This window comes from Pangasianodon hypophthalmus, chromosome 1 (assembly GCF_027358585.1).
Source record: "Pangasianodon hypophthalmus isolate fPanHyp1 chromosome 1, fPanHyp1.pri, whole genome shotgun sequence".
Lineage (NCBI taxonomy): Eukaryota > Metazoa > Chordata > Actinopteri > Siluriformes > Pangasiidae > Pangasianodon > Pangasianodon hypophthalmus.
In genome coordinates, this window is record NC_069710.1 from 32980125 (window position 1) to 33006368 (window position 26244).

Consider the following 26244-nt stretch of genomic DNA (forward strand, 5'->3'; position numbering starts at 1 on the left):
GAAAGTAAAAAGAAAGAAAAAGTAGAGTAAAATAGAAAGAAAGAAAGAAAGAAAGAAAGAAAGAGAGAAAGTAAAATAGAAAGAAAGAAAGAAAGAAAGAAAGAAAGAAAGATGAAAAACAAAAATGAAAGAAAGCAAGAAAAAGAAAGTAAAAAGAAAGAAAAAGTAGAGTAAAATAGAAAGAAAGAAAGAAAGAAAGAAAGATGATGAAAAACAAAAAAGAAAGAAAGAGAGAAAGTAAAATAGAAAGAAAGAAAGAAAGAAAGAAAGAAAGATGAAAAACAAAAATGAAAGAAAGCAAGAAAAAGAAAGTAAAAAGAAAGAAAAAGTAGAGTAAAATAGAAAGAAAGAAAGAAAGAAAGAAAGATGATGAAAAACAAAAAAGAAAGAAAGAGAGAAAGTAAAATAGAAAGAAAGAAAGAAAGAAAGAAAGATGAAAAACAAAAATGAAAGAAAGCAAGAAAAAGAAAGTAAAAAGAAAGAAAAAGTAGAGTAAAATAGAAAGAAAGAAAGAAAGAAAGAAAGAAAGAAAGAAAGAGAGAAAGTAAAATAGAAAGAAAGAAAGAAAGAAAGAAAGAAAGAAAGAAAGAAAGATGATGAAAAACAAAAATGAAAGAAAGCAAGAAAAAGAAAGTAAAAAGAAAGAAAAAGTAGAGTAAAATAGAAAGAAAGAAAGAAAGAAAGAAAGAGAAAGATATATTGTATATAAGTATATTTTGTTCTCTGCACTACTAAATTATTAATAAATTATTGACGAGAGACTTAAATGTAACGTGAAAAACGGAAACACTTTCACACACACACACACACACACACACACGCGCGCGCTCATGCTGAATTCTCAGACGCAGGCTGTGGTGCAGGATTCTCTCAGTCTGGTTGTGATTCCTGAGTGAATGTTATAATGTTATTAGACGAGTGGGACTGAGAGTGCCGGGTGCAGACGAGACGCTCGGGGCAGAAGCTGACCTGCTGGCTGGCGAGCGTCTTGGCTGATTCGGCCATCTTGGCGAGGCTTTTGGCGCACTCCACATCTGTCAGGGAAAGAGTTCAGTTACGAAACATCCTGCATGTAACGGCTGTAAAAACTGAAAGTGGAAAATAAACAGCAGGGCAGGACAGTCATATTGCACAACACACACACACACACACACACACACACACACACGCCACAGTGTAAATCCAGAGATTCATCTAGAGAGCAGCTGGAAAAGACAAATACACACACACACAAACACACACACGCACATACACACGCTCACAACAGTCCAAAGATTCATCTAGAGAGCAGCTGTTAGTGTGGAAAAGACAAATACGCACACACACACACACACACACACACACACACACACACACACACAGAGACACTCAGTGAAGTTATGATGATTTGTTTTTTCTCTGAAGCATAAACACTTTCATTAAAATTCATTAAACACCACAAGCAATGATTAATGAGGTATAATTCAGCACTAAGATGATAATGCATAGTGACAGTTCCCTTTTCCTGTTTAAACATTACTGATTAGTTTATGGCTATAAATATTTTAAGGCGGTTCTGTTAACATTGTTTCGTAGTGGAGCTTCACGGCGCACCCCCGTGGACTTGCACCACACACTCTGAACAGACGAGACGTCTGGTGCAAACATGAAGCGGAGAATAAACAAACTTTCTCAGTCCAACTGTCTTTAAAAAAATCATGTTCCTGTCACAGACTTATGCAGAAATACTGCAAGAGAGGATCTGCATGAGAAAACATGCTGGAGTTACAGAACCAAGGTTCTCACAAGGTTCTTTCCACACGTTTATCAATTCTGCTGCAGTATTTATCGAGAGCTCGGACCATGCTGCATTCGGACCCTGCTTCACCTGATGGAAAACATAAGAGCATCCTGATGAGTTTAATCCTACAGGCTACATCGAGCTCCACATCTTAATGCTCATCTCTGAGCTCCATTCTGTCTAATGCTCTGTAATCTCTAGCACTTTTACAAAACAGAATTTTGTCTCAGAATTTTTTTTTTTTTAAACTAGCTATTGTTAATTATTGTCTGAGCTCCATCACATCTTTCCTGTCGAGGATTTTGGCTTTCTATAATGATATAATTCAGTCTGGTTTTCAGAAGCACCAGAAGATTAATGATATGTTTGTGATTTGGTTTCGTTAAACATCCCTGGAGCACTTGACACGACTTAACCATCATATTTTATTAAACAGCTTCGAGAACACAGTCAGGTTCGTGTCTGGTTTAGATCTGTCTATTAAAGGTTATAAATATGTTTAAGATGATTGAAGTTTCTTCAAAGAATAAAATGGCATAATAATGGTATCTCACAGGGTTCCGTTCATGGCCCTTACTGTTTTCCTTTTAGATCCAGCTCTTGGACATGTGACTCATGAACAAACTGCCTGCATGCACTATTCTACATATCTATTTCACCAAATTTACAAGATTTATGACTGATAATGTAAGGGAAAGTGTTCATTTACGAACCATCCTAGTGGCTCTCCTTAAAAACACAATCAATTCAGCCATAATTTTGTCAGTTGTTCAAGCTCTCTCTAAGAAACTGCATCTCAAATGATCATCCAATCTCCACCACACATTGTTGCCATTGTTTCCCAAGCAAGCACAGCGTAATTCAGCAGGTTTCCGGAAGCATCATCGTACAGAACCAGTGCTGTTTGAAGTGACTGCTTGTGAGAAATATTTTGAGAAATAAATAGAGAATAAATGGAAATAAATGGATAAAGGAAACAATGGTGCTGTATGTTCATTCTACAGTTTTAGATCTGTTTACAGAATGTTATCTATTTCTTTAAGATGGGAAATTGATAGGAATTCTTCAACGTGTTATATAAGACAATATGGTGTCCCACAGGGTTCTGTTCCAGGCTCCATTATAGTCCTTGTTTTAGATTTAGTTCTTGGTGTATGATTCACAAACACACTGCTAGCGTTCCTGTCTATGCTGATGACACACTATTCCCCATATCTGTTTGACGTAGAAGTTGTAGATTAAGTAAGCAAAGACTTCCCAGCATGCTCGGTGGCACTTACTCACCCATACTGAGGCGTTTGTCCACCCAGTTGAGCAGCTCCTTGGTGTATTTGGACCAGGCTTTGGCGTAGAGGAGGGCCGACTCCACACCACTCGCGCTGCGCTGCAGAACGTCGTCCAGCTCCAACACCCGCACGGGGGAGGCGGGACCTGAACACACACGACGTCGACACTCGACATTTGAGACGTTGTTCACATCACTGAGTAGAATTTCCCCTCGTAATAGTAAACAGCTAACACAATACCCTTTACTGACTAGCACAGATCCACGTCAAGCTGTGCGGAGGGAGAGACACGTGCGAACGTGAAGCTGAGACAAAGAGTTAACACGCAAATCTGCTAATAAGATCTTGTAAAATTCTCCAACAAAATCCTTGCTTTAAAAACTCCATGTCAGTGGAGACGTGTGAGATCTGCGGAGTCACGTTTAAAAATCATTTAAAGCTCAATTCAGCCATAATCCGAAATATATCCAGGAATGCATCTAGGAATCTGGCTATAGTCGACCAAACCTTCGACTAAAAGGCATTTTCAGCACCTTGAACGTTAATTATTAGCAACTATCTGACAATTCTATATGCAGACAAGAAATCTCTTACCTGGAGGGTCATTTTTCTCTGAACCGTCTCTACCCAGCTCTACCGACAGGTTCTCTGAAGACTGAAGAGTTCACAGAGGTGGAGGAAAAGAAATAAAAAGGAATAAATCAGTAACAGCAGCAGAGAACTGGCTCCTAATCGCAAACAGATCTTACACAGTTTCCACAATCCACAAGTCTGTGTCCTTTATTCCATCGGTTATCAAATGTAACCTGTCTATACTTATTACTTATTCAAGAATATATTGAGGCTGAGTGTACAGAGAAGTATCAGCGTGCCTGGTCATCATGACTTGTGAGCAGAGGGAAGACCTGACGTGTCACAGTGCTCAGTGCTCGCTGAACTGAAGTTCTCGCTCTCACGTTCAACAGTTTCACCGCTCTGTGCTTTGTGCGTGCAATTAATGGCACCTTGTTCTTGTTTTTCATGCCCATGCTCGCTGATGCTGCTTTGTGTGTTCAGGTTGGCCAGCCTCATGCTCTCTATTAAAGATTAAACACACTGCTTCCCTTGTATTGTAGGAAGATGCTGTAGTTCCTGCTCTTGATATTTTCACAGAGCACGGTTTGCAGTCTGCTTTGCTTTGAGCATTAATCATGACAAATGTCTAGACTGCAGTACACCATGCACGACAACGTACACTAGGATTACGTCACATAGTATCACATGGTATTGGCGCATTTTATACAAGAACAGGTAAATAAACATGAAAACAGTACTGGTATAATAATAATCCTGCAGAAAGTTCGACCAATCCCACACACTCCTGCCCAGCAGTTACTATTCTTCTTTGTACCCGTCTGTGATTTTTTCTAACAAACCTTGTTTCTCAAAACATAAACCACTTAAATCACCATGACTCATGACTGACGATGAGCGAATGAAAGAATGAATGCGGTAAATGTGTAGCATGGCGTGAGCACCCGCTATGCTCCTGTGTTAATCAATTTGGCCTTTATTCGTCCTGGAAATCCAAAGGAAAGTAAAAATCGCCTGCTCATGCAACTGTTTTGTTGGGTTCACTGGGAGGCCAGTCCTGATCCACACCTCTACCCGTGACCTCCTTATAACAGGGTGAAACTTCAGACAGCTGAACTACATGAAAGCTTCTTTGGAGAACTGAGATTCTTAAGATTACTCACTAATTCTGTTGGAAATATATTTTACAAAATGAATAAATAAGAGTGTCTCTGTTAATACACTCCTCCTCCTTATACAACACACTGTTTTGGACTTACTGTATACTAGTGCAGACTGTAGAAATCTTGCCCTAGCTCCTATTGCAGGTCAAACTTAGCCTTCTTCTTTGATCATATATCATGAGAGGCGTCCAAACAGGATGACGCTACTTATAACCGGAGCCGGCTCCTAGCTTTTGCACCCTGTGCCCCTCCTCCAGGTGATATCTTGTGATATCCTATTGACATGTGGATGACTTACCCTGCTCCTTCGAGTCTGGGCGAGCCGCAAAGACGATCCATTCTCTACATCGCCCATAAGGAAGTCAGACACTCTGAGAGACAGCGGTGAAACAGGAAGAAAGAAGTCAGAACCTCGCACAAACAAACAGCGGCATCTGGTTTCTGAGTCACCAGCACTATCACACACAGGCACAGATAAAAAACAGCACTTTGAGAGTAATCAGAGCGAACAGACACAGGCACTTCCACTGCTGACTCAGGGTCAAATCTCCACACATGGTGGACGTCTCCCTCCTACCCCGCATGACTCACACCACAATAATGGGCAAACCGCACTCACACATTGCCGAAGGTGAAGGCCAGCGTGTCTACAGACGAGTAGATCTCTCCGAACAGCTCGCGCTTGTTGTCCTCATTCACTTCCTTGAAGTTCACACCTGTCAAAGGTAGAGGTGTTACAATTTAACAAAAATATCATAATTCTCAAAGGCGTTTCTAAGGTACACGATATGTATCACAATATTTAGGTTTACTCACAAACTGCCCAAAAGTCTCTTTGCACATCCTTGTATATATAACCAAAAAAAAAGAAACAAAAAGATCCAATCTCTGAGTTATTGTTCTTTCTGTGGGTTTAGTTTTCGGTAATGCTGCTGTAATTCTATGTGCACTACACACACACACACCTCATTTTAGTACAAACTGATCGTTTTGTCTCTTATTATCCCATTATAGGGGGCGTGGCGGATCATTAGTAGATCACATGACTTCAACTGGGCTGAAGTCTGTACCTGTGCTAGGAACTCAATGTCTTTCCTAAAACCCCTGGAAGCATCACTTCTCTGACACGTCCTTTAAATGTGGTCTATATTTTATTGTTCTGCATTTCAAACTTTGCTGTGGTAAAACTTTGCTGAGAAAAGAGAAAAGAGCAAGCGCTTTCAGGTGTCTTCTTACTTAAGAAAAAAAAATGCAAAACCTCTTTTCCTAACACAAACTTTCAGACAGGTGAACAAATCATATTGTTTTTTTGAACATGGTCTTTCCATGAATATGCGATTTCATAACAATCTATGCTAAGGGCAGAAGGTTGTGAGTCCGAATCCCCTGAGCAAGACCGTCCTAAATCCTCGGCTCATTTGTACGTCACTTTAGATAAAAGCATCTGCCAAATGAGTGAAAAAAACCTCAGTGTTATGGTTAGTGGCTGAGTAATCTCTAGCGATTACTGTTCTACAGTTTTGTATAGGTTCATTAACTATAAAGCTAAACCTCATAACTTTAAATGCTTTTCCTCAGCAGAGTTAGAAGCGTAAGTACATATCCGATGTGTGTTATGTTGTAACCCGCTTCCTGTGTTGCATCTAAACGCCCCAATAGCAGAGACAGCAAGGGATGAAAACACCAGTGCAAATGAGCTGTAATCAACCACCCACAATAAATTTCCTGTCAAACCCCATGTAGAAAAAATAAACGAAGGGAGATCGGGCGACTCCGCCAAACCCGCTGACGCCATCGGCATTCCAGAGATCTCACTTCTGTCCCGGAGGCTTTTAGGAAATTTTAAACAGCCAAATGGGCGAAAGGTGAAGCTATAACCCATGCTCCTTCCCATACAAGCTGAACTTTCATCTCCACACCTCTAACATCAGCAGGGATAGTCTAGTGGTTATGGTTAAGTGGATAACCCAGGACCCGTTCAGAGACCCAAGACTTGGGGTTTTGCTTCAACACTTAGATACAAATCTCTGCTCTGCAGCCAAATACACCTCTGCTGCTATTCTCAATCATGTGAAGGGGCTTATAACACTATGTACACGCAGATTTATTTCAAAAGATGGCAGGAATCTCCATCTTGTGAAAGTTAGTGAGCATGGTAACACTTTCTAGGAAGCCCGTGCTCGTGGGCGTATCATTTTTCAAAAGCTTTGTAAGCATTGGTAAGCATTTTTATAACCTCTAATAATGTCATACCAACTGTTCATACAATGCTAACCAATTCCTGGATGACCTATAAACTTGTCGAAACACAACTTTTCACTATTTATTATACTTATTATAAGTTTCTGAATTTCTGCCAAAATTTAGGTTTTGGAGGGATCATAATATTTAATTGTAGTTAAGAGTTCACAAAATGTTAGCAAAGCATTATTACCAAATTATTAACCAGTTACAAATAAGAGTGTCTCTTTACAGAAAGAGTTACAAGGAGAATTTCCTGTGCGAACCTCCAAGATGTAAAGCAGCTCCAAATTTCCGAGACTTACCCACTGAGACGCTTCCCATCCAGATCCAGCCCAAAAAAATGCCTGCTAGTTGGAAACAAGGTTCTTTATGATCCAAATAGGAGTCCTAGATAGAGCTGTAGATGTTTCCTCAAGTTTGTTGGTAGTTTATCTCCTCCACAAGACCAAGAACCCCAGTCCAGCCTGACTGGTACCAGGTACTCAATTCTGATAAGCTTCCAGTTTTACATGGACTTGTTCATAAGATCATTTAGATGATGATGTTTGTGCATATCCAAGTTGCCCGTTAAGCGTTCTCTACCTTCATTTGCAAAGCTATGGTTGACGGTCACGTCCTCTTTCCAACAACCACCCCAACCACCCCCTTCCCTCCCCCCGGACAGGACATCCTGAAGCTCACGAGAACACAATGGCTGCTTGCTTCAGCCACTCATAGCTTGAGTGTGGAAATTACATCATTATGTAAAAATGGGCATTGTTTTGCTTTTCTTCTTCTTTTCTGCTTTCTGGGAAAACAGGCCCAAGTTCCACCAGTTAATGGTCAAAGCAGATACGAATGGATCCTGGTGAATTTGAGGTAAGATGGATGGCAAACGTTCCTCAGAAAATATACCAATCATGACAAGTGGACGTATTTGGGTTCACCCACTTTGGCATTAACATCCATCTTGAAAAGGGGCTCAAATGTGTGCTGTGATCCGATCACTACTTGGACTACTTGCAGAGGTCACGTCTCAGAAGCATGTGGCCACGTTACATTTGTAGCGTGAATGCTAATGAATAACCAAAAACATCAAAAGATATGTTTGAGCTACATTTGAAGCAAACAGGAGTTTAATTCACTGAACTTTGTGTGTTCAAATTAACACATTGTTAATAAATCCAAACCTATGCACACAGAAATAGTCAAAAAGCACGCAACTACATTGAAATCTCTGTCTGTTCTGATCCAAGTTCTGCTCTATATGTTATATATTATACAGCTGACAATCCCAAATATCAGTTTTTTTCTGATGACAATAATGGCGTGAGTCTGCTTTTTTTTTTTTTTTTTTTTTTTACTTTCGTAACATCAGCCACCTTCGCCTGTTTTACGTTAGCTCTTATACTGATTACTGTAGTTCTGTCTTTATTGGTTTACCAGCTGAAACTCTGTACAAAATCTCCTGCTAGAGTCTTCAATATAAACTACTCTTCATTATTTTCTTGAAACCTCCAGTGCTGGATATATTCAATAAATCAATAAATCAATAAATATATAAATAAATAAAAACCTTAGAGTTTATGCCTGGTGCACTATGGTCAAGATTTTGTTTTAATCCTCACACAATAACAGTGACTACACAGTGACTAAACCTGTACATATAACACCCATTTTATTTTGGTTTTTACTTCCCTCTCTTTTCATTTGTGTGACTGTTGAAAGCACAGGAAATGTGATTAGATGTAAAGCTTGCTCAAACTGCCACACAGCCAATGTGAATAATGACAGTATGAATAATAGTTTTATTGACTGATCTGAGTGCAGGATTTCATTTAAGGAATGAAAATCTTACACCTAATGGCTAAATCTAAACAATTGCTGGTATTGGCAATGTTATGTTGACTCTGGTTTTGAAGTGACATCAGGTTGCTTGAAATTACACTGACACAGGTAGCAAGAATCTGGAAGTTGAACCATTCTTAGAAACATTAAACTTTCAAGAATTGATGTTGTAGCACTGATCCTTTAATTTGTGTAGCAATCAAAGATTGCTAGGAACGTATACAATTAGGTTTGGAGAATTCTCAGAAACTCAGAATGTCTTTTGGTGTTTGGCTTGATTTAGTTTCTGAGAATGAAGTTATTCCTCTCTGAATGGAAAACATCTCTTTTCCTCCATCTCCTCTACTAAATGCAAATTTAAAACATCACAATTTCTGCGCTTTGTTTTTATTTTGAAACATCTGCCATTTCCTGGACGTCAGCAAACACCTCGCTCCACCCACTCACTCCACCGAACTGCTGAAAGCAAACCTGAGATACTGAAAGTCTGAATCTTGAGCAACACTGAATCAATAAAAGCATCCTCTGCAGAACCATGGAGTCAGCTCTTCTGCAGAGAAAAACCCACATCACCAAGACAGGAAGTGCAGATTTCCTCCTTCTGAAACCCAACACTTCCATCGTAGTGCATGAAAGTGCCTTGGCCTTCTGGAATAAAACCAAAAACAGCAATGGGAGGGAGGAGAGGGGGAAAACCAATGAGAGAAGGAGAGGGGGAAATTCCCATCACGGCCCGTGAGATTTGCTTTATTTCCACAGAATACGTGACGCTGCGTGTGGAGATGGTTGAAGGCAGGACATGTCAACACGGATACACATTTTTCCCATCAGGGTGCAGTCCAGAACGCCGTGTGGTGTCTCCGACCTTCTGCTCAGCCTCCTGCTAGGTGTTTTTTTTATCCTTTTCCGAATACTTTGGAGTAGAATCATACTCCCCCTGCTGCGGTGAGGATACTGATTAAACTCTAACACTCCTGATTCAGCTCATGAGCTCACTAACACACACTTACTGAGGCTACACATGTGTGTTATAGCCTGTATGAACACTTTAATGTGTTTTCTACTCGAACACTCCTGAGTCGGCTCATTAGTTGATGACCACACCCTTACTGAGATTAAAATAGATTTGTTTTGTGTGCGTTGGAACAGGAAAAAACAAAAATGTGCAATACTGAGGGTGTAGAATGGTGAAACACTAATTTCACACTCTTCAAAGCCTGGTGTTTGCAAACAAGGGGTGTAACTCAATGACATTATCAGTGTCTCTATCTGTACTCACAATTTAAACCCGGAGTGGGTGTGGCTTAAACTACTAGGGTTTTTTTTAACTAGGAAATTATTATTTTATTATTAAAACCTTCCACTATGCCCATGGTGTGTGAATGTTGGCTCTGAAAGTTACTCAACCTCAGCTACATCACTTGAGTCTATAACTGAGGTGGACTGTTTTTATAATCACAGCGTTATGATATTATTATTTTTATTTGCCTGCGATATCTTCTAATGAATTTAGTTGGTTCTTTTATAGACAGACAGACTGACAGATAGATAGATAGCTAGATAGCAGAAGTAGTAAAAAGAAAGATTTACAGATTAATAAATATACTATAAAATAAATAATTTATTTACAATAAATAATTCAATACAAGAAAAACTTCCTAATGAAAATATGTTTAGAACAAAAGGGAGTTTATCTCTTTACAAAATATACCAGAAAAAAAAAAAGGTATACAAGGCACTTAAATGTTAAACCACTGGGACCCTGACCATTTCCATTTCCAACCTCCAACCAGGAAGAAAATGTTCCTCAATTCAGAATTCCTACTTGGTCTCCTCCAGATCAACACGGCCGCTCACAGCATGAAGAGTAAACACAGCAGCACTTCCTACCTTTAAAGTTCTACTGTCTACACAAATATTAGCTTTAGATTGATCAGCATGCAGACATATTCACCTGTTAAATCTGTAACACACTCATCACAGTTAGCTGGCTAGCTTGTTGCTAACAAAAGACAAACATGGAGACCTCTATGTTTTTTCCCCACTTTGTAGCTCGAACGCATGGAGGTTGAAATAAAAACCTCTCGCTTACGTGACTTTTCTGTTGCGTCCAGCAGGATCTCGGTCCTGATGCGCACGGTTAGTCTCCACCAGTGTGTGCTCAGGTGCTGAGGATCACGATTACTGACCCCCGGGTTCTAAAGCACTGATACTCATACAGTTTCAGGGGATTTTTCTCATTTTCTCCAAAGAAAGAACAAGTAAAAGACAAGCATGGATATCGCATACTAAAATAGAGTAAGTTTTAATATTGATGCTAAACATAGTCATTTTCAGAAATAATTAACAGCACCAGTGCACACTGCTGCTCGGCTAAATACATAAATTGTATACACACACACACACACACACACAATGTTATAAAATATATAGTAAATTTACAAATTTTGTAAAAAAAAAAAAAAAACCTTCTAAATCTTAAAATATCTTCTGTGTCCTTGTTTATTTTTTAAAATCTATTTTAGGTATACTTTTAGGCAAATAAATTATATATATATATATATATATATACACACACACACACACACACACACACAGACAGACATATATGTTGTGTGTGTCTGTGTGTTTCATTAAGGAACAGACTGGCACATCCTTCTGTAGATTAGCACTTCACCTATAGATCGATTCCTCTACAGATCAGTGTGTGTGTGTGTGTGTGTGTGTGTGTGTGTGTGTGTGTGTGTGTGTGGGGTCACATCATATGGTCACTCTGGCCCTCTGGTGGTCTGACCTGGAAATGTACACATATATATGGAACAGGACAGACACACACACACACACTCTCTCTCTCTCTCTCTCTCTCTCTCTCTCTCTCTCTTGTATCTTGTACAAAAAGTTGAATGGGAATGGCTAAATGGCTGGTGTGTGTGTGTGTGTGTAATATTCCATTATGTAGAGTTTTACAGCCCAACTGTCAAAACAGCAGAGAGAGAAAGAACACAGCTACCTGCTGAGACACACACAGACACACTTTACAGAGCATAAGAGAGGAGAGTAGGTGGGATCGGAGGTGACTGACCTTTGACCTTGGCGATGAGCGTGCCCGCTGCAGTGAGGATGTCTACTGAGTTGAGTGTGGGGTGTTTAGCAATCACACACTTCAACACACGCAGCAGCTCCCCCAGACGCTCATGAACCACCTGGTGCAGACAGTCCTGGTGCTCTGGAACACACACACGCACACACACACACACACACACACACACACACGGTGAGTAAAACAACACCTCACTAAGTGCAGTGTGAGTCACACAGAGAATGACAAGTTCAGGTTTTATCTCATTCGGGTAATGTAAAGGAAATACACACACACACACACACACATGCAATCATTCAGTACTTGCACACTTGTACACACTCATATGCTACTCGTATACTTGCAAACAGACACACACACACAGTGTGTGTAATTGTAACACTGTGAATATATTGTTTGCAATGCGAGTTAAGTGAGTGTGAGTGTAAGTAATTACATTGCAAGGAAGTTTAATTGTAATTAATGATATTACTTATTTGTTTATTTATTTATATTTTCAGCGTTTTACATTCTTACCCTGTTTAGAGCTGTTGAAAAGAAAGCTGTATGACTGTGAGCTAATAAATAATAAGAGTTTGTGGAGGATGATGTCAGGACATGGTGTCTGGGAAATCTGTAGGACGAGTTTAAAAACACTGCTACAGGTACAGTTACCTTGCTGATGTCAGCATACTTACAGAAACAAATCACACACACACACACACACACACACACACACACACACACACAGCACTCAGCATGAGCTCGGTACACACTACAGACCTGTTAGCACTCGTCAGGTTATCCCATTATCTCACACTGTTACTCACTTCCTTCATTTCCAAAAACACACACTTACATTCATGCCAGTAAACTGATCCCGAGAGTGTACACTCACTCAGTCATCAGATTTCAGATTAGTAACGGCAGCACTAAATACTCCAGACGTAAGAAGAATAAACACACAATTTAAAACAATAAACAATAAAAGTTGACCAGAATGCTCCATATATATATACAGCATATAGTTAAAACTATACTAAACATAAATGTAAAAATAAGAGTAAATAGACATGAAGTATAAGTTATTTTAATAAAACTCTATTTTAATAAAATAATAAAGTTGCCATGAAAATAATGTCTTGAGCAACAAAGTGTATTGTGAAGTTAGAAATGGCATGATACCACTTTTTCTCTTCCGACAACGATATCGGAACCTTGAACATTAACCGATACTGATACTCATCCGATATATATATATATATATTATTATTATTTCAGAAGCACTTCACTTAAAAAATACAGGAAAATACATAGCTAAAAAACATGTTTTTCATTCAGTTATACTCTTTCACTTACATGGCAAATATAATAAATATAAGAATCCTAACAAAATAAAAGAATCCTAACAAAAATAAATTTTAACATTTCTAGTTCTAAGAAAACAAAAAATCTTTTCCAAATGTAAAAAGAAAAAAAAAAAACGCAGCTTTTCATGTTACCAAGAAACCACAAAGCGTAAACTCCTCTGTCCTGAACTTAAGCTTGACACTGGAGACTCCTTCGATAAAAGTGACAAAAACACATTTCTCTTCACACGTAAACGCTTCCACACCTTGTTTAATTTGTTTATGTGGAGCATCCATTGTACGAGCCCCTGTGAATCAGCTGTTACTATAGAAACGATAATGAATTAGTACAAGCACATTAATATTAACCTGTGACTTGCTGCACTACTGTCAGAGCTGCTGTTATAGAAAACTAATCAAGTCCTGGGTATAAAGTAATTATATTAAACAAGTGGGCAGGATCTGCATTTGGCAAATTCTTTTTTTTTCCAAATTGGCAACATTTGCATTCCTATTTTGTGTGAATGAATCAAAGAAAGAGAGTCACATTCACACGGTGTTGTAAAGCTGCAGTAAATAATGGGCTGCAGGGGGTCACAGTTCACACCCGGCCAGCTTCAGGCTAGAACCTTTAATCAGTCGGGGTCAGTTAAGGACTGTCCTGTCCTTAATTGTCATGTCCTGTCATGTCCTGAAGACATGACGCTCTGAATGACAATCACATGTCCACAAAGCTAACAGCCTTCCTGGATAACCTTCATACACACTGACAGGGGAGGGGTGGATGTTAAAAAGGTAACCTCAGTACTAAACACACCTAATTAGCATGACTTAGCTGCAGCCCGTGATGACAGAGGGAAGAGCAGTGGATCATGGGTTTAGCACTGAACAATAGCACAGAGGCCTTTCCTGCAAGGCCCAGGGGCCCAAGCATGCTCACTGAGTGCTGAGTGATAGGTTGTGGGACATGTTTCGGGGTCCCCTAGCCTTGTTTTAGCAGGGGGGAGCTTTAGAAAAAAGATGCCTTAGTGGGGGAGTCTTGCTTTTGTCCCTGCAGGTCATTCGCAAACATACCCTGGGGCCTCAATGCATCACACGTTTATGGCGTAATAAATCTGAGGACCAGCTTTTTAATGTTCAGCTCGGTCTGGGGTGATCCACAGTACGATTAATCCTGCTCGCTACAGCTTATATTCACCAGCAAAACAACTCTAATGAGAGGAATTAGACTTCCTGCGGGGGCAAAGCATGCCATTGTAAAACTGTACTGAGAAACAAGCTTTGTACACATGCTTGGCTGGTTGGCACACATGCTGACTGTGTGTCACGGTGTACTAGCACAGCATCATGTGGCAGGGTCTCCACCATCCACACCAACCAGTCAACCAGAAAACATAACATACTGTATTATCTCACTCAGTACAGCCGTATTTCTGATTATCCTACCAGTGTTACCTTCTGAGCTAGCATCTGCATGGTATGCGGGTCTTGGGGTGTGGTTGCTAAGATTCAAAGGTTTTCCAGGGTACTACAAATCTCATTTCTTCCTCTAGATGGATGAGTTCTTGAAGAAACAGCATACCTGGTCATTTTTCTAGTAACTGACCAGGTTACACTATTAACCAGAGATAAAATATCAGCATTCACAGGAACTGAAGTCATAACACAGTCTAAAAGATTAGACTTTAGATTAGTTCCTGGCCATCCATGGCAAGGAGTTCAAGAAGGCTAAATTGGCTGTGTGGGAAAATGGTGTGTGTTCGGCTGCCCTGTGATGTGGCATAAGCAGAGGTTCAAAAAGATGTGGTAGCTTCACATGTCTAGGAGGAAGAGAATGAGATTTAGCCAGTGACCAAACTGTGAGAAAATGAAGTAAATCCCATAAAATATATAAATAAATAGGAGATGATGTACCCTCTTTTGGAGTTGGGGGGTGTTGGTGTGGAGGGGGGTGTCATCGGACATAAATTAGGGGTGTGTAAAAATAATTCATCTTTTTAAAATGATGTTTAAATAGCTAGCAAGGGGATTTGCCTGTAACTCTGCTACTTAAAATAGTCCTTCTCTATGTCATCATTATTCGCAAATTAATGGTCAGTCTACCCTAGATTTTGAACAAAGTTGATCAAATCATATTAATGTGTAGCAGATTCAGTGGTATCAGCAAATATCAAATTGTTACCTTAAGGATCTAAATCACGTGGAACCCTGAGGTTTAAATCCCTAGATCTCACAGAGATTGACAGCAATTTACTTTTAGTGTCCTCCCTAGTGATCCTCTCTATTAAACATAAACCAATTTGATTTCATGAGAACTTTGCATAAATTCAAACAGCTGAGGACAATGTGGCTGGATTTCTTTTATACACATAGTCATTGGCGAAGGTATGAAACTTCCAAGCTTAACTATTTTTTTTTTTTACAAATTGTGTTATTTGTACTGTTAAGAATTTGCGCTAAGTAAAACAGCAAAGGAAGTGCACTGAATGACAAGAAAATGGAGAGGGTCTGTAGCATTCTGAGTAATTTCTTGTTATGGCTTGTCACAGCAGCATTATATTCTGACTGAAAGAAGGTGATACATGTCCAAGGGTCTGAGATTCAATATGACTTGGCAGTGTTTTTTTGTCCTGTGCAAGCCCCTCTACTCAGTCATGCGTTGTAAAAAAAAAAAAAAAAGGCATGTGAATGACAGGGGTAATGGGGTGGGGTGGGGTGGGGTGAGGGGGGGGTGATATTCATCTTGACAGTGATGAAGTGCGAGCTGGTCTACTATTGTCCAACATTAAACACCTGCCTACAGTATGAATACTGAAACCTTACAACCACAAAAAAAACCTGACTGAGGGGTTTATGACCTTAGAAATGTCTTGGTAATGTACAGAAACTATGGCAAGCCACTACTCCTATATCTCTGCTCTTAAGCAATGTGGCAGGTAGATGTTGATTGCAAAGTGGCAGAAGCATTGCAAATGTGATTGAGATCAGAATATAGTGCGTCTCGTAGAGACTATAATCAGCATGCGCTGAGAGCTCTCATTAGGCTAATTACACTGTGTTCAGAATCCTAATTCTGTCTGTCTTGGAAAAGGAATGTCTGAAGAGGCGAATTTGAGAACAAAATAACAGCAGTTTCTCAATCAGGGGCTCTTTTGGTTTCTAAGAGTTTTGGGCGTTGCATTCAGTATTCCCATGAAAATATTCAGAAATCCACTTTGCTGGCCAAGAACGTGTCTATGCTTGGGTATGTACTCTTTTGCATGTAAATTAGATGCTTAGCATGGAGTCGAGAATGTGCTTTTTTCTCACAAAAATGAACAGGAGGCCCAGAGCAAAAGAAAGTGCAAACGAAAACACAAGACCTCAAGAGTGAGATAGATAGTGAGAGAAAGTGTGTACGGCAGCAAGAGATAAAGCAGAAGGGGGAGAGACAGACAGAGAGAGAGAGAGGCCTCTTTTTCCTGATCAGTGGCTTGTAAGCTGCACTGTGTCCTTGCATTCCAGATCTGCTTGACTGAAGACAACTAAGAATCTCCCACCGAGCTCCACCAATGAGCAAAACTCAAGAGGTCCAGGAGAGTTTGATATGATAAAAAGCAGCAATAGAGGAATTTGAAAAGAGTTGACAAGAAGAAGAAAAGATTATGCGTATAGGATATATGGGTCAGCAAAAAAATGCAGCTAAAAGGAGTTGTAATAGTGGCTTGATGGTTAAGGGTAAGGGTCTGTGCTTGTCACCAGAGGATTGCAAGTTCAAATCCTAGGACTTCTTAAACAACAATGTTGGGCCCTTGAGACCCTGAACTGCTCTAGGGGGGTCATACCATTGCTGACCCTGTTCTCTGAGCCCAGATTCCTTCCAAGTTGGGATATATGATGAAAAGCATTTTACTGTATCATACACAAGTGTATTTTGATAACAACAATTAAAATCCATACTCTTCCTGCACTCAAAACACTGAATAGTTAAGTAGACAAGTAATGGACTTATTAAGTAATGAGATTGCAAAAATCACAAAACATGAATGTAAATGTAGTTTTGAGAAGTGGAGAATCTTCAATGTTTTGGATAGACTGTCCACTTAGAGATGGGCTAGTTGGTTTAAGCTTCTTAGGCAGGGTTTATCCTTTTGTATATTTGTCTGTTTGGCAGATGATTTTTACCCAAAGCAACTTACAATCCAAACCAAATATTAAACTGAGCACTTAAGATTGTTGTTCAAAGGTACAACATTGGCTTTCTGGTAGTCTTAGGACAGGATTTATACTTGCAACTTTCCATGGATTAATACTTGCAACTTTATGGAACCTTACCCTTTTTTTTAGCTACCACTTCCCCACACTTCAAAATTATTATGTGTGCCAAATCAAAACCCAAACTGCAAAAATTCAGCTCAAATGAATCTTTCTAAAAAAGCCCAGGCTCCAGTCAGTAGAAACAGTAAGTACAAACAACAAGACTGTAGATATAAAGAATGAATCTTCTAGAAATACCAATGTGCAGGGCAAGAGATTGCTGGCCACCTGCCGTCAACAAGCAGAATGATTCATGAGAGACTAATGAGACTTGTGTATGCTTGTCAAGATATTTGCTTATCTTAATTATTGTTTAGATTCATTCATTCATACCAAGAAAGGGGATTATAGTCACAAAAAGTGTAAGTGACCAGTGCACAATTTTATGGAAAGTGAGATTGGGTTGAAACCAAGAAAAATCTTTAACACAATACTGGAACTGAAGATAGCAATGTTAAACTGGAATAGAGGAGCCTGTCCCTGGATCCATGGATTGTCCAGAAAACGCTTCTTTGCTGCAACCACATACCCTTACCCCTTTCCTACTGCCCCATTCACAGAAGAAGAGTTTGGGTGTATCGGACACTCTACTGCCCCACTGAGTCTTTATACCCCGTCTGCTTGTCAATGTAAATCTTACATCAGCGACGCAAGAGTGTAAGAAGGACACAGCTCTGGCAAAAGCGCCTGCTTTTCTTCATTAGCTTGGCTGATGATACAGCATTGTGATCTCACTGAAATGAGGCTGTTGACTCTTTCCACTTGTTGCCAGGTCTGGTTGATGGGTTTCCCAGGCTTCAGACCTCTCGAGTTGAAACAGTCTGTTAATTTGCAACCACTGCACCTGCTTCCACTTGTACGAGGAAGTTGTTGCAAAAAAAAAAATCCCATTAGCCCGAAACTAATGAAAATGATAAAGTTGTCCTGTACTGTCAGGGTGGAGTGGGCAGGTTAGGTTCTGTAGTCTCTCTCATCTTGTGTTGCTGAGGGGGATTTGTCAAGATTAGCCAGTGCCTGGGATCCCATTTGGGCCATGTTAAATTTGACCTTAATCCAATGATGGAAGTTTGCACTGAAGAATTCCTCTAATCCAATCTACCGGATAAAATTTGCCATCTTATTTGCTGGTTCCAGTCGCTCAGATTGGGATTGTGTTTTGAAGTAAAATGTAGGTTAATCCATTGACCATATTTGTCATCTTGCTTTCCAAAAGCTCTTCTAATAGACCATAGAAATGAGACTAGAGCCTTGCATTACACAGAAGGGACTATGTTTCTGCAATACTAAAACGGTTTGTTTCTGTTGTTGGAACAGCTATTTACATTCCTTTGTTGCATTTTGCAGAAGGGTATCAGTGTGGAATGCACCACAGGTGAGTGAAGGTTTACCTCCTCCCCAAACTATTATTGCAAATGCGTCACTCCCCAATGGAGATGTAAAACAGAGAGCTTGCTTGATCATTCGAGCTGTTAGAAACACAATAGGCTTAGGGGAAGAGGAAGACCTTTTTTAAGGGCCAACAATCCATGATATGAACTTCTACAAAGGTGACAATAAGCAATAAGCATTGCTAATTGTTGGTAAAAACCAGGCAATTAGGAGATGAGAAATTACCTAAATACTGAGGAGACAGAGCTATGCTAGGTAAGATTTTACAGCTAATGTTCAAAGACTAGCTAAGATTTTGTCATGTTAGTTGATTTCTGAGAATTTCCAGAAGGTTTTGAGCTCTAATCGACAGTAACCTGATCTCCCTCAGAGTTCTCCGAGCCCACACATTATACCATCTCACAAAAGACCAAGAAGGACACGCTAATGTACACAACTCGTCCTGGCACCCTTTCCCGTAACAAATTTCACCCAGCCTCAATAGGACCCATAACCATAAATCTGCAAAGTGGGTGAGCGAGAGCGAGAGAGAGAGAGAGAGAGAGAGAGAGAGAGAGAGAGCGAAAGGGTCTCCTTCAGATTCATAGTAGGAAGGAACCTACAAATCTTCTGCTTAAGTGCTGATGGTCATTAAACTCTGCAAGTCAGCAAACTTGATGCAATGTGACCACCCACATCTTACATATGTATACACACAGACACCCACAATTTACACGTGTATACACACAGACACCCACAATTTACACGTGTACACACATAGACACCCACAATTTACACGTGTACTCATATAGACACCCAAAATTTATACGTGCATATCTCATAGACACCCATAATTTACGTGTACATACACAGACACCCACAATTTACATGTGTACACATATAGACACCCACAAGTTACACGTGTATATCTCATAGACACCCATAATTTACACGTGTACACACAGACACCCTAAATTTACACGTGTACACACATAGACACCCATAATTTACACGTGTACACACATAGACACCCATAATTTACATGTGTACACACATAGACACCCATAATTTACACGTGTACACACATAGACGCCCAAAATTTACACGTGTATATCTCATAGACGCCCAAAATTTACACATGTAAATACATAGACACCCTCAATTTGCACGTGTACACACACAGACACCCATAATTTACACGTGTATACTTCATAGACACCCACAATTTACAGGTGCATGCTTATAGACTTCTGCAATTTGTAGACACCTGGAATTTACATGCACATGCTCATAGACACCAGGAATTTATACGTGCTTGCTAATAGACAAACAGAATTTACACATGCACATTCTGACAAATGGAATTTAGATGCACATGCTCATAGGCAGCCAAAATTCACACCTGCACACTCACCAACATTCGTAACATACACATGCATGTTCATAAACACCCATACTAGCACATGTGCACTCATAGACACCCATTATTTACACTTGCATGCTGGATGACACCTGTAACTTATATATACACAACGATAACTGTAACTTACACATGCCTACTCTTGTAACCTATATATGACACTTATAACCTATATATGCACATTTATAAACATGTGTATGTTCATAAACAACCCCATCTGCATGTTCGTAGACACCTGTTATTTACATATGCCTGCTTGTAGACACCTTTAACTTACATGTGCGTGCTCGTAGACAACCGTGACTTACATGTGCATACTTGTAGACAGCCATTACTTACATGTGCATGCTTGTAGACAACCATGACTTGCCTGTGCATGCTCATAGACAACTATTACTTACATGTGCATGCTTGTAGACAACCATGAGTTACCTGTGCATGCTCGTAGACAACCGTGACTTACATGTGCATGCTCACAGACAACCATGATGTACATGTGCATGCTCACAGACAACCATGATGTACATGTGCATGCACAAAGGCACCTGCACACTTGCATTCTTGTAGACAACTGTAAACTATATGTGCATGCTTGTACACACCCATAACTTACATGTGCATACTTGCAGGCATACAGACACCTGTAACTTGCCCAAGCATGCTTGTAGGCACCTGTAACTTACTTGTGCACGCTCACTGACTACTGTGACTTACATGTGCACGCTCATAGACAACCTCATAAACACCTGCAAATGACGTGTACTCTTATAGTCACCCGCATAGACACCTGCAGCATATATAAACATGCACACCCACGCTTCCTTCCATTATTGGGGTCTTTAAATCTTTACATCTCTCCTTTTATAGCTTTCCCTCTCCTTCTCTTTCTATCTTGCTTCTGTTTTTCTCATCTAGTTCTCTAGACATCAAAACCTCTCTCCCTCTCTCTGTCTCTCTTTCTCTCTCTCGCACAACACCATGGTGCCATTTTAAATACCCCAGCCATATGCACAATACTGAAATCTCCCACTGAACCCTAATCTCCCTGCATGCTCCTTACAACTGACAGGGTGTATGAGGTGAGGAGGGGGTAGGGGACAAGACAATTCCACTTATGTTTTAAATCTCCCTCCCCCTTCAAGCCCCAACCCCCTAGTCTTGTTACTCATTAAAGCTAACCACATGCTTCATAAGGGATCTGTAAAAGCACCCTGAGAATGTTTACAGCAGGCGAGCCGGAGTATGCAACCAGATCTTCAAAGGGAGCGTGAGATCTAAGTAACCCGAATCTCTGCTCGTCTAATTTACAGTGGCTTTAATTTAGGGTGTGCTCAAGGAAGCCACAAATGAAGCTCTATTTCTTTTCATTAAAGAATTAGCTCAAATGCTTTACAGTATATTTTTCAATCTAAGGGGGAGACGTGATACGATCTAAACACCAAACAAGGCTGAGGTACAGTGGCATTGTGAAGCTTGTAAACCAGTGAAAAAAAAGTCAGCCAGAGGCTAATTTTAGGCCAGCAATTCACAAGGGACGATTTGAGCCACAAATCACTGAAACAGCATGGAGGTTCTCTCAAGGGGCGCGTATGCCACAGCTATTTTCCCACAAAGCAGAGAGAGACTCAGTCACTGAGAAAAATGAGATGGAGTGAGACAGACGGAAAGAAATAAACAAATTTTTCTACATGTTTGCATTGTCATTTTCCCAACAAATCAGCTGAATCAGAGCACCAGTCATATGTGGTAGCAGATGAAATGAGGTGTGCTGAGTATTTATGGAGCTTGAATATATCATATATTTGAATTACATACATACCACTTTAAATAAAATATTTTTTTCCATGGTGTATTTAAGAAATTTACATTTGTTGCCAATGTTTTGAACTCGCCAGAGGAAAGATTTGCTTTTTCGAAAACATATAATTCAAAATTACAGGTTATGGTTTATGGTTTTGAGAAGAAATCAGAACCTTAAATAGAAATCTCAAAAATTAAAATCTGAAAAATACAATTTTTATGTAAATTAGGTCAAAGGTGAGTAATATTTGAGTAGAACATTAAAACTTTTTTGTTTGTCTGCTTTGAAAGCGTCTACTTTTCCATGGGAATCCTCCACGCCTTACCTTTGGCCTAACTGACATAAAATATGTATTTTTCAGATTTTAATTTCTGAGACTTGTATTTAGTGTTCTGATTTTTTTTTTTAATCTCAAAACCGTACCCCATAATTTTGAATGATATGGTTTTTAAGGCAAATTTTACTCCTCAAGCAAAGACAACGACATTGACGTATATATAATTCAAATATATGAAATTGTTATTCAAATCTTTTTGTCAGGTGCCAAGCTCCATAAATGTTTAGCCTGCATTTGATAAAGGCAACACTGAGCCTATTGTATCAAAACATGATCACACGGGAAGCCAGAAAATAATCATTCCCAAAACATTACCTGGCCTCCTTCCAAAAATTTGTCCACAAGGACGTACTGATGTTATCGGTTTTACCTGCAGGTTGCACAAGGCCTGGACGGAAACCACAAGCTCCCAGTCTGTTAAATATTATTATAAGATAAAGGTGTCCATTGATTCTGTGAAACACTCAGTGACTTTAGCTATTTTCAACCAGCCTAATGAATGAAGTCATCCAGTAGCAATGACTCAGTTTACTGATTTACTGACTGTGTTCTCAGAAAGCAGCTTTGTATGTGTGTGTGTGTTTGTGTGTGTGGAAAGTGAACACAATTTGCAAATGACTACTGATAAGTATAAAAAGCTATCTTAGATATTACTAAGTGGCCGAAGCGAAACTCGCCAATCTCATAAGCATGACGTTAAAGAGCATGATCTGTGTTTCTGTCTGTTTGGGATATCTGTAGACAGATTTACACCAAACATTTTAGGGCACTTTCAGTCCTAAATTCCAAAACTGATACTGAAAAGAGTGAAACTGATACTTAAAATGAAAACTGAAACATAATTTCATTCATTCATGGTCAGAAATATGGTGACGAGAAAAGATAAACAATCCTTTACCAAGTGAGCGTAGAAATTACAACAATCACCCGAGCTTGGAGAACATGAAGCTAGAGCTAAATAAATGATACGGTCATTATATAAATAATTGTTTATCGTATCCGGTGTTTATTTTCTCTTTTTGTTCGTCCAAATCTCCAGAACACATGGCTTTTATGCAGCACTACAGCTCGGTCCTTTGGCTCAGTTTATGACTAAACACGTTTGATTCACTTCCTGCATCTCCTTCTCACTTGGAAGCCGACTGATACCACGTTCCTCAGATGCTCTCGGACACGTGTGTGACTGACGTCTTCTCACCTGTCTAAAGAACCGTTCCGTGGAGAAGTACACACTCAGGGAACAAACCTGTCACTGTGGTGCTACCTTCAAGGGTATATCTTTTATACCTTTATATCTAAAGGATGGTACCTCATTAAGGTACTTAAAGGGACTTAAATGGACATTTGAGTGTACATTTACATGTTGAGGAAACAAACTGTACCTGTATAGGTCTTTTGTTGTGATTAAGAATGTTGAAAGATTGACAAGTCTTGTCTTACTACTAGAAAAACATGAGACCTGGAGCACTGCTGGATTCACACTGGAAAATCACCACTTTCACCCTCTTGCCTCATGCCTGTAACACTGGTTGGTCCAGGGTCTTCATACCCGACATCTCAAAAAAGTCAGGAAGAGATATGTAAGATATGCAGATGACCTGCTGTGATGCCATTTTGCTCAAAACAGATCACACTGAATGTCAAAATGGTGTGCTATATTAGTTAAGTTTCTCCTTGAAAACACAGAAGCTCCAAATCTCTTGATATCATCTGATCTGGCTGATCTGTTCTGGATTTCGTTCACACTTTAGTGCATCTGATACATTGCTAAATCAACTTTCCTGTCAGTTCAACTCTGGATCTTCACACACACCCCAGTCCCATAAAAAGGTCAGGATCATGAAAGGGCTTTATAAAGCTTAACTCTGTTAGGGTCATCACTGGAGCTGAAATGCTCCAGCGTATCACTCACCATGTGACCTCAACTTGTTTAAAGACCGCAAGTCACAAGACCACACAGACCCCCAAAATATCCTCACAACGGGAGCCTGAAAATCTCATTTAGCCAATCAGATTTTACCCCTGGGGGCAGGATGGCCTGGAGCACATAGCAGGGTTGACCTGGGAGCGAGGGAGGTGACTAATCCCCCTACGGCCCTCGCTAATGGAGCCTTCCACTTTCTTCACTAAGACATGATGGGAAGCGTTCCAAAGCATTCTTGTTAAATTAGCAGGCTTTTCTGCTTCCTTATGCCAAAATGGAGGTTTAATCAAAAAACGTTTGATCTTTAACAGGATAGCAGACTGATCTGGAGCTAAGACTGATCTAGCAAGGTTTAGCACTTCTATTATTGGAATTCAAGCTGTGATTGTCTACTCACAGAGCTGCGTCACATGATAAAGCAGGAATATTCATAAACGATAGAGCAATATTGTAGATATTAGGTCCCATTATGGGTGTAAAGTAGGGCTGGGCAATAGGATGCTATAATATCGATACTGTGATAAATACACTTTACTAGAGATGTTTATTTAACATTTATGGAAGGAGTCTCCAGTGTCAGCACTTTGAAACAGTCAAAGGTAAAGCTGTAACTTTGAGTTTTCAGTCATTTTCAGGACAGAGGAGTTTACGCTTTTGTGGTTTCTCAGTAACTTTTTTTTAAAGAGAGGCTGGAGAGGGAATGACTGTTTATAGCTGCTGTAACGTAAGTGACAACAGGAACTAACCTGTCTCACAGATGATCCACAACATTAAATGTAACTATAAATGATTAAAAGGCAAGTGTTTTATTTTAATATAATTATATATAAAACATTCGGGGTGGTAACAGTAGCTCCGCTTCATCACACCACCTGGCCATGGATTATTTTCCTATAACAGCACATCCTGTCATGTTTTCTTCCTTATATATGTTCCACCCCTAGTCTGCAAACTTCAATTTATGTTGCTGTAGGAACCAGTGACGGTTCTGTGCTAGACATGTTTGAGTTAAAATCCAAGGTTCTACAGCTCCAAGGTTCTACAGCCAAACCCATCCAAAATTTATTTATTTACTATAAATACTGAGTAAAGGTTTGACAGTAAGGATGCTTATTTTCCATTCAATTTATTACAGTTTCGGATGGAAGTAATGATCTGAAATGGGTTGCCACAACAAATGTTTACATCACAGATTAAAAAAATATAGAAATTAGACATTTGTTCTGGTTTAATATCAGTTTGATACTGAGATTAGTATCGAATTGTGCATTTCTACTTAATTGTGTTATGACCATGTGATTATCAGAAAACAGACTGACACTTTTATACTGTGTTGTGAGTTGTTCATGGGGTGATCAATCAACCCAGAGCAAATAAGCCCAATTAATTTTGGTGTAATCACAGAATGTTGCAATAACATCACCGTTTTTAATCCCTATCTAAAACAGTTATCTAGATTTTAGTTATCTAAACAATGTTATCTAGATTTACAGCCGGCGATTTCTCAATGAGTGGCTTTACAGTCACACGTCTTTTGACCTTGCAGTGGAATTTAAACATGGAAAAACCGGCGCTGTGCTGTTGATCCTACGTGAAAACCGCAGTCTGTTATTAGCCGTGTTAAGCCAGGCTTCGACCTCTATGTGTGCCAGGATGGAGACAGTAAATTTCTGTGTTTCACCTTGCAAATGCAAATTCCCTACAGAAATCTCCAAAGCACACGTTACGCAGCACATATCAGTCCAAAGTGCTATCTTAAAGAACATTTCACATGTTCCCCGAGTCCTCTTGTTTCCG

General features: G+C 39.6%; 1 protein-coding gene across 6 annotated transcripts in view; it reads right to left on the reverse strand.

Annotated features, from left to right (window-relative positions):
• The window catches only part of arhgap29a (Rho GTPase activating protein 29a), a 58690-nt gene that overhangs the window by 18594 nt on the left and 13852 nt on the right, over positions 1–26244 (reverse strand). For 4 of the 6 annotated variants that reach the window (XM_034304521.2, XM_034304520.2, XM_053235239.1 and 1 more), the window contains 6 exons: positions 11956–12099; positions 5422–5518; positions 5101–5173; positions 3661–3721; positions 3065–3211; positions 970–1034 (listed from right to left, as the gene is read on the reverse strand). In XM_034304521.2, the coding sequence (XP_034160412.2) occupies positions 970–1034; positions 3065–3211; positions 3661–3721; positions 5101–5173; positions 5422–5518; positions 11956–12099 (587 nt within the window). Of the gene's footprint in view, positions 1–969; positions 1035–3064; positions 3212–3660; positions 3722–5100; positions 5174–5421; positions 5519–7348; positions 7680–10965; positions 11285–11955; positions 12100–26244 lie in introns of those variants that run through there. The other 2 variants (XM_053235241.1, XM_034304523.2) reach the window with 2 other exon arrangements.